The 10,224-nt window shown below is 42.0% G+C and overlaps 1 protein-coding gene across 1 annotated transcript in view; it reads right to left on the bottom strand.

Moving 5' to 3' along the window:
• Positions 1-4,520: 4,520 nt before the first annotated feature.
• HECW1 (HECT, C2 and WW domain containing E3 ubiquitin protein ligase 1) overlaps positions 4,521-10,224 on the bottom strand; it is a 318,284-nt gene continuing 312,580 nt past the window's right edge. Inside the window, exon 27 of the mRNA XM_033932848.1 lies at positions 4,521-5,290. Within this exon, the coding sequence (XP_033788739.1) occupies positions 5,179-5,290 (112 nt within the window). The 3' untranslated portion in view covers positions 4,521-5,178. The remainder of the gene's footprint in view (positions 5,291-10,224) is intronic.

The raw sequence follows: 10,224 nt of genomic DNA, 5'->3' as shown, positions 1-10,224 counted from the left end.
GTTCACCCAGGGTAGATCATGCCAATCTAATCTGATTAGCTTTTTTGACTGGGTTACTAGACAACTGGATGCCGGAGAATCACTGGATGTGGTATATTTGGATTTCAGTAAAGCATTTGATAGCGTCCCACACAGAAGGCTATTGAACATGTTGAAAACAATGGGGTTGGGAGACACTCTAACTACATGGGTTGGGGATTGGCTGAGCGGTAGACTTCAAAGGGTGGTGGTGAACGGTACCCCATCCAAGGCGTCGGACGTGATCAGTGGGGTGCCACAGGGCTCAGACCTGGGCCCGATTCTATTCAATTTATTCATAAGAGATATGACACAAGGACTTAAAGGAAGGGTTGCACTGTTCGCTGACGACGCCAAACTTTGCAACATAGTAGGCAAAAGCGTACTACCTGACAATATGACACATGATCTACTGCTGCTGGAAAGATGGTCAACTACTTGGCAGCTAGGCTTCAATGCTAAAAAATGCAAGATAATGCACCTGGGCAAGAGTAATCCGCGTAGAACTTATGTACTGAATGGAGAAACATTGGTTAAGACCACTGCAGAACGCGATCTAGGGGTGATTATTAGTGAGGATATGAAGGCTGCCAATCAAGTAGAGAAGGCTTCCTCCAGGGCAAGACAGATGATGGGCTGCATCCGCAGAGGTTTTGTCAGCAGGAAACCTGAAGTAATGATGCCGTGATACAGATCCATGGTGAGGCCTCACTTGGAGTACTGTGTTCAGTTCTGGAGACCGCACTACCGTAAGGACATACTGAGGATCGAGTCGGTCCAACGAATGGCGAGAAGGATGGTCTTGGGACTCAAGGATCTCACGTATGAAGAAAGACTAAAAAAGTTGCGGCTGTACTCACTTGAGGAAAGAAGAGAACGGGGAGACATGATTGAAACGTATAAGTACATCACGGGACGTATCGAGTCGGAAGATGATCTCTTCTGTCTCATGGGACCCTCAACCACCAGAGGGCATCCGCTGAAAATCCGGGGAGGGAAATTTCGTAGCGACTCCAGAAAGTACTTCTTCACCGAGAGAGTGGTGGATCATTGGAATGGACTCCCATTGCAGGTGATTGAGGCCAGCAGCGTGACGGATTTTAAGAAGAAATGGGATATTCATGTGGGATCTCTAGGAGAGTGAACGCTGGGGGGCGGATAATTGGAATGGGCAGACTTGATGGGCTATAGCCCTTTTCTGCCGTCATTTTCTATGTTTCTATGTTTCTAATCACTTTTAATGAAGTACTTCCATTACATTTGATACGATTGTGTTTCGGCCCTTAGGCCTGCATCAGGGGTCTTCTAAACAACAGTGATTTGAAGAACTAAATTTCCAAACACCTTCTAAGAGTTAATGTGCAAGCAACACACTTACTTGCCTGGGGACAAAAAGACAAACCTTCTAATGCTCATTAATGTATCAATTCTGTACTAAAGAGCGTTGGAAGGTTTGTCTTTTCATCTGTGGGCAATTAAGCATATTTCCTCCACATTAACTCCCTTAGAGAGTATTTGGATATTTGGTTCTTCGAATCATTGTTGTTTACAAGACCCATGATGCAGGCCTGAGGGCTGAAACACAACCATATCTAGTCTAATGGAAGTTCTTCATTAAAAGTGATTATGGAACTCATTTTCAAAGCACTTAAGACACACAAAGTACCATAGGTTACTATGGTACTTTGTGTATCTAAGTGCAAAGAATATGAGCCTCTATATCATCTTGATATCCTGTTGATCTTGCTAGTCATCTCTACTGTGTGTGACATTGTACTGTACATCATTCAGAGGACACAAAAGGCAGAGATACTGACTCTTCTTAAAACTTTCATGTCTTTTGATTTAAAATCATTGTTGAACCTAGGAGTACTGCTGGTGCAATTTCTGTTCAGAAGTATGGTTAGGGCTTTCCTCTCTTTTCAAAAATCCCTTGTCTTTACAGAGAGCTTGATTTTTATTCTCATGTTGTGTTCCTGCAGACTAGATAACAGCTCTTTTGCTAACGTTTTATTTCCCCAATAGCTATAAATTTCTCAGTAATTCACGGTATATTAGTTTTAGGACCGAGCTTACTGATAAGAAACTATCAATGGGAAAGAATTACTCTGTATTGTGGGATTCAGTGTGACATAGTGATAAACCTTACAATTAGTGTTTTCTATCACTTGAATTCTGAAATACAATTTTCCCCTTCATATAATTGAATTTCATATCTTTTATCTTTGTCTGACACTTGTACCTACCTCATTGCTATCTCAGCATGAAATGTGTTGAGATCTGGTACAAGCATAATTCTAGTTTTATTACAATTAGAAACAGAAATAGACTCAAACTCCAGCTCCTAGGAAGATTTATACTTTGCTCTATAGCAAGGTATTAAAGCCTGTGCAGAAGAAACCTGAATTAGGAATACATATTGAACATAGTGATATATGGTTAGGTAGTATATCAAGAAACAGAGTTAGATGCACTAAAAAGGGTGGGTCCGCTGTGATCCGATTTTTGATCAATTCCAACAGAGCAACTGATGCACTAACAAGTTTGCATGCAAATGATTTGTGCGGAAGTTTGCCGTAATCCCCATCTCTCCCATTCGATGGATCACTTTAAAAGCGACTCACACACATGCGCAGAGCCGACAGGGGAAGCCCAAACAGCTGAGAGGCAGGAGAAGCTCCAAAGCAGCCTCCTGCCACTCAGTTGTTCAGGGCAGAAAACCTTTTTTTTCTTTTTAATGAACACAGATGTGCATGTTACCCATGCACAATATTTTTTCCCATTTAAAAAAAAAAAAAAAAAATGCCGGCCCCCCTCCCAACCACAGCCATCACAATCCCCCCCCCCCCCCAACGACAACCCCTTGGGAGGGGTCTCAAGCATCTGAGCCAATAAGGGCCTTTAGCCCCTCCCCAGCATCACATGATGCACCGGGGAGGGGAAGGCCCACCATTTTGGACTGATGGGCCTCAGAGCAGGAGGGACTGGCTTCCCTCTCCTGTTCTCAACTTCAGACAAAGGTACTGGGGGGTTTGGGGGGGAGGTTCAGGGGAGCATCCAGGGAGGTTCGGGGAAGCAGCCTCTTTGGGGGAGAAGGCAGGGGATGGTTCAGGGGGGATGTCTGTCACAGAAGGGTGGCATTTAGTGGTAGGAGGGATTGGGCATTCCTCCTGCTAATTTTGTCTGGCATAGGTTTTTTTTGCTGGACCCACAGTTGTCGTCGGGGGTGGGGGGTGGTGGCTCATCATCAGAGTGGGAGTGGGGTAACTTGGCTCACTTTTTATTTTTTTTTTTAAATGGGGCAGATATTGTACGTGTGTAACAGACACATAGCATCTGTGCCCATTAAAAAAAATAAAGTATGGCATGTTATAAATAAATTCATTTGTATGGGGAGGACAGGTACGCAACTGATCTTGACCAGTCATTCCTTTTGGATCGCTAAAAGCAATCACTATTTTTTGTACATCGGAAGCCATGTTAGAGCATCAATCGCTTTTATAGTTACATGGCATTTCAATATTAATGATCTTATTTGCATGGCCGGATCGGAGAATGGGCAATCGTGCACAAAACCACGCAGTGAGCCAGCAAATCCATTCGTTGCTAAACTAGTCAAAACCAGTTTAGTGACGATTGTCAGACAATTACTGACTTTAGTTCACACAGCTCTGAGTCTACTGACCTACTGGACTGATGCAGTTTTCAATTTCCCAGTGAAGGGAAAATATTTTCACTTATATATTCATTTTGGGGACCAAGGCAAGCCAAACTAGATGAAGACAATCTGAATTATTATCTTTTGTTTGAACAGACTAAAGAGCATTGTATATGTTTAACATTTTGCTTGGAGACAGGAATCTATTTATCAAAGTGCTCTAATCCAATTAATTTCCTGTTTTGACGCAAAAAAGAAGTGCATTTATAGTTGGGTGAAACCTCTTATGCCACAGGATGCTTTTGGTCCAAGAGAAACTGCTACAATAAAGAAGGAGATTCCAGTTAACACATTCATGGTGTGCGTGACCATTCTCTGCAGCTTCACATTCTATTGGAACCCATTGTATATTACATGTGAAGAAATACCGGTAAGTTCTGAGGTTCTGAAGGTTAACTTTCAAAAAAAAGTAAATACAACCAGGCAAAAAATACTTTTAAATGGCTTCAGATATCAGGGATTGTCTAAAATTAGTTAACTGCAAGGGGCACTAGTCTTTTAAACATTGGCTATTAAATAACCAGCAAACAAAAGTGAAACTTTTGTCATTGCTTCCTAGTTTCCAATTTTATACAATATTTGGTGAAGGGGAGAAAAGAAATGGAAAAGGAACATCCTTTATGATACATGGGAAGATATTGTACTCGAATATGCATACATTGGTGCTTCCTGTGTGAACTGTACAATGCGGATTTCTCCTCGCCCAACCAAAAAAAAAAAAAGAAAAATCTCTGAAGTGCAAGTCCTTTTAAGTTCTGACAAGTGGCAATTATGGTAGAATATCTTGCATTGCATCACAAGGTTTAATTTATTTCATTTTTAAAAAAATGTCTTTTTACATCACACATCTGAGACTGTTCCAGCGGATGCCTATGATGCACAGGAAATGATGGGATCCATGTATGAAACATTAGTTTTGCTCAGGTGCTTCGCTAGTAGAATGTGGAAGGAGTCTTTGATGGAAAAAAAAAAGAGAGAAATGCCTGAATAAATCACGGTACTGTCATACAAAACAAGATATATGACAGACGGCTGCAGACTGGAATCGAGCTGAGCATTCTGATGCTTCTGGGAGACAGAGACTAAAATAAACATTTAACATTTGGTCAAGTGTAGCGTAACTTGCATTCCAATTCATTCAGCGCTGATGGAGGTATGCCAAGATATACATATATATATATAGAGAGAGAGATAGAAACCTTTCAAGTCAATTGTGTTTATATTGCATACAGGTTAGCAGTTTGTTGAGAACCCAGCACAAAAGCATGAAGGTAGGATCCGACAGGGAGACATTTCTTCATGCACTGCTTCTCTAATGTTGATCCTGATTTTGTTAAAAAATTATAGGCAGTTCTGTATATGATAAATAAAATCAACAACATATGTTCAAGGATAAAGAACAGGGCTTTATCATTCTGGAAAACATCAGATATGTCTTCATCTTATTCAAGTCCAAAGGTGCTTGTCTCTTCCACCGCTGTTAACAGCTTCTCGTGTAACATGGAATAGGATGGGTAAGGAGGGAGATCCAAGCGATTGAAGCACGTGTGTGCCCTATGAGATGAGAAAAGAATACAAGCAATGTAAGTGTTTCGTTTCGTTTCCCTTCAGGGAAATAAATATGTATTTTATGAACCTGCCCAATTAGGTTTCTTTTTAGAAGGTAAAGGAATCTCTACACATCCAGATTGAATCATGATGGTGTTAAAAAGATTGGAAGGATGTTAACTGCTCTTTTCCTTAAAGTTCTGCATGATATTTCTCTGCCCCAAGGGTTTGTTTTTCCTCTTTTCTTGCCTCTCATTGTGGACTATATGAGATGAAATATTACTTTTCTGTTTTTTTTTTTTTTTTGCTTAGATCATCTTGTACTGATAATTTGTATTTCAGTACAGTGGTACCTTGGTTTACGAGCATAATTCGTTCCAGAAGCATGCTCGTAAACCAAAATACTCGTCTATCAAAGCAAGTTTCCCCATAGGAACTAAGGGAAACTCGCTTGATTCGTTCCCACCCACCCCCATCCCCCAAGGCCAGCGGCGCTGCTCTATCCCCCCTCCACGAGAACCAGCATTGCTCTCCCCGAAGGTTCCCCCTGCGTGTTCCGGCACCCTCCCCCCTGTGATCCGACACCCCCCCCCCCCTGCCACGATCCGGCACCTCCCCCGCTGCGATCTGAAGTCCCCCAAACCCACCCGAACAGGCTTCTTACTTCCATCTCGGCCTCGGCACCGGCACTGGCATGTCCTGTGCGTTGGTGCTGGTGCCCGAAAATCGGCCTCCTCTTCTTTGCTGGGCCTTGAGCATCTGCGCATGCTCAAGGCCTGCAAGGTCATGCTCTCTCTGATCTTCAGGCACCGGCGCCAACGCACAGGACATGCCGGTGCCGGTGCCGAGGCCAAGATGGAAGTAAGAAGCCTGTTCGGGTGGGTCTGGGGGACTTCAGATCACGGCGGGAGGTGCCGGATTGTGGCAGGGGGGTGCCAAATCGCAGGGGGGGGGGGTGCCGGATCGCGGAGGGCACCGTTTGTAAATCGAGGCACGCTCAGTTTCCGAGGCGCCAATTTTGTGAATGTTTTACTCGTCTTGCAAAACACTTGCAAACCGGTGCACTCGTAAACCGAGGTACCACTTATTTCCTTATCATTGTGATGTAATGATAACTTGAAATGATAAATAAAAGAATACAAGCAAATGTTACCCCAGTTACAGATCAAAGAAAAAACACAAAGCTGTAAAACACAGGGATTCAGAGACATCATACCTTCCTGTTCTGCAAGATGGGAAAGGCAGAGAATTTGGATTTAGATCACATCTTTCTCATTAATAGCTCGAGACAAGTTAATTCAGGAACTGTAGCTATTTCCCTGTCCCTGTATAACTTACGATTTACCCTCCTCCCCTTTTTACTAAGCTGTGGTAAGAGGTTTCTACCATGGCCTGGAGCGCTAAATGCTCCAATGCTGCTCCTTCGTTCATAGAATTCCTATGAGTGTTGGAGCAGCATCAGAACATTTAAGTGCCGACGCCTTAGTAGAAAACTCGGAACATTTAGCACCCCAGATCATCATAATTCAGTTATCCTTTTTTCTTTGGATCTATCTGCAGCATCTGACACCATTGATCACACCCTACTTTTGGACAGGCTAAAATCCATAAGTGTCTGTGATCAAATCTTAGAGTGGTTTACTTCTTTTTTGTCTGATCGATTATCCACGGTAAATTTCAACAACACGATCTCAAAATCTTTCAGCCTCAATTACGGCATTCCTCAAGGCTCCATTCTATCTCCATTACTGTTTAACATCTTTCTTTCACCCTTATTAAGCCTATGTCAATCTATAGGCTTTGCTACTTACACATACGCTGACGACATTCAACTGTCCCATCCTTTAAATCCAGAAAATACAGAAGAAATACATCAGATCAACAAAAAACTAGAGAAAATTAAAAACTGGCTTACCTCAAACAGACTAGCTTTAAATATACAAAAAACAAAAGCTTTACTATTTCCGTGGAAACAGGGGATAAATCTGAGTATTCCCTTTACTATTAACAACATTCACTTAGACTTAGTATCATCTTTGAAAATACTTGGGGTTATTATCAATGACAAATTTTCTTATCACGAATACATAAGTAATGTTAAATTCTGCTTTTATCGATTACGTATGATTTGATCTATCTCCAAGTTTCTTGAACCAAAAGCATTAACTATTTTAATACATTCACTTATTATTACTAAGCTCGATTATTGCAATTCTTTATTAATTAATACTACTCAAAAAGAAAAGAAGCATTTACAGATAATTCAAAACATTGCTGTTAAACTTGTCCACAATGGAAAAAAATATGATCATGTAACTCCTTTTTTAATTGACTCGCATTGGCTTCCCATTAATTATCGTATTACTTTTAAAATTATACTTTTAGTATTTAAAACTTTATCCACTAGCGAACCGCAATTTATAAATAGAATGTTCATTCCGTATAACACATCACGTTCTCTCCGATCCACAGCTCAAAATCTTTTAATGGTTCCTTCTTAAAAAGTCATTGGTACCAGAGGTCATGACATGTTTTCGGTTATGGCCCCCCCAATTTGGAACACCTTACCACAACATATAAGAGATGAAAAGGACCTTAACCGTTTTATGTTTAAATCATTTTTATTAAACACCACAAAGGCAATACAAAGCGCAACAGAAAATATTGTCATAAACATAATACAACTCCAATCCCTACCCTCCCAACCATCCACCCTCCCACCCTCCACCCCACCCAGGCAGCAGCGGCAGCAAGCAAGTCAAATAAAAGTAAAGAAATAATGCAATAGGTAGACTCATTAAATTTTCCAAATTTGGTTTTGAACATAAGGAGTAAAAGTCAAACTAAAAGGATGCCAGCATTGATAGAACAACCGTCCAGCTTTGGTTGACATGTCCACAATATCTCGGCGCTCCAATAACATTTGTTGTAACATTAATGCTCTCCACTGGGGGATAATTGGAGGCTGCAGCGAGAGCCACTGTAACAGAATACATTTCTGTCCCAGCAACACAGTTTTTCGAAGGAAGGCTGCGCAACCTGGTCTAGACGGGTGAAAACGAATTTGTAAGGTGAAGAGGAAACTTGGATGCAACCTCCAAGAACAGCTCCAAAGTCGCGCCACCAAAGACACCAATTGTATCCAAAAGGAAGATACCAAGGGGCAAGTCCAAAACATGTGTCCAAAGGATGCCATGGGGTATGCACACTTACCACAGCAATGTCCCATACTGATCCCCATCACATGTGCTCTCTTAGGTGTGTAAAAAGCACGTAACAAGAACTTGTAATTTCTCTCTCTCTCTACCGATGACATGGTAGAAGCATTTCCCAGACGGATACCTTTACGAATCATATCAGCTGAAATAGGTATCTGGAGATCCATCGACCACTTCTGGGCCAAGGTAAGAAAATCCAAGTCGCCAGCACGTTCTTGCAAAAACTTATGATAGAATCTTAGCGGTATTGGCTCCTGAGCTGTGAGGCAAAGTGCCTCCTGTAATCTGTCCTGAACTTCATCCTGCAGCAATGTTGGAGTCAAGGTCTGTAAATAATGTTGAAGTTGTCGATACGCAAATCAATCCGTAGGCAATAGACGAAACTTCGTCTGCAGTTCAGTGAAAGAGACAGGAAGACCAGTATGTTGCACAGCCTGGGACACATATTGAAGGCCCACACTGGACCAACGCTGGAACACTGTAGAATCCAAGCCAGGTAAGAAGTCTTCATTACCAACTATAGAAAGGTAAGGTGTTCTGCGTGGAGAAATCTGCAACATCTTACACAACAGCTTCCAGGCTTTGCGCATAGCAGGTAAAAGCGGGTGGTACTGCAACTGGGGCAGATCTGGCAACTTGAGAGCATGAAGAAGATAACTAAAATGGTAAGGCTAAAAATGAAAACATTCAATCTCAGGTAATGAAAAATTAGTAGTATTACAAAACCAATCATGGATATGACGTAATTGACATGCAAGGTTAAACCTAGATACACACAAGAGACCTAACCCCCCCCTGAGCAAGTGGAAGCATTAACTTAGCCAGAGAAATCCTAGCTCGTTTACTCTGCCACATATATGCCAATAGATGTAGCGATAAATGTTGTGCAGTTAACATAATAGGAAGCATTTGCAATATATAAAGCCATTGGGGCAGTATCATCATGTTATAAAGAGCAACGCGGCCAGAGAGAGAGATAGGGAATTTCCGCCAGTTGTGTAACAAACCTGAGGTACGACGGAGCAAAGGCAAAATATTAGCTTTATAAAGCCCATTCAAATTTTGGTGAATAATCACTCCTAAATACGTCAAATGAGAGGGAGCCCACTGCAGAGGAAAGTCTCCAGGCCAAGTCAGTCGCACCTCAGATAGAGTAGGAAGCGCCAAAGACTTCTGCCTGTTGAGGACTAAACCTGAATAAACATGAAATTCACCCAAAAGTTCTAATGCTCGCAGTAACGAGCTATGAGGATTGCCCAATGCCAGCAAAAGATCATCTGCAAAAGCTAGTACCCGCAACTGTGAAGTACCCTCAGACAGGCCCATAATCTCATCATCTCTCTGGAGTGTGCGTAACAGGGGATCTAAATATAAAAGAAAAAGAAGGGGGGATAATGGACAGCTCTGCCTTGTCCCCCTACCCATGGAAAAGGAGGGAGATCTGACGCCGTTGACCAACACCGAGGCCGTTGGTCCAGAGTATAGCGCCTGTACCGATGTCAAATAACTGTCGGGAATCCCTATATATTGTAAAACTTGAAATAAGTAATGCCAGTGAACCTTATCAAAAGCTTTTGCTGCATCTAACCCAACAAGTAGACCAGGACATTGTGCTTGTTGAGCACGAGAAAAAGCTAGGAGAACCCGTCGAACATTAAGTACGAATTGACGATTCCGAACAAAACCCACCTGTTCAGGTACAATAATGGAAGGCAAAATGGG

Source organism: Geotrypetes seraphini, chromosome 2, assembly GCF_902459505.1.
Source record: "Geotrypetes seraphini chromosome 2, aGeoSer1.1, whole genome shotgun sequence".
Classification (NCBI taxonomy): Eukaryota; Metazoa; Chordata; class Amphibia; order Gymnophiona; family Dermophiidae; genus Geotrypetes; species Geotrypetes seraphini.
The sequence above is the reverse complement of the archived record's forward strand: the minus strand, read 5'-3'. Positions and strand labels throughout refer to the sequence as shown.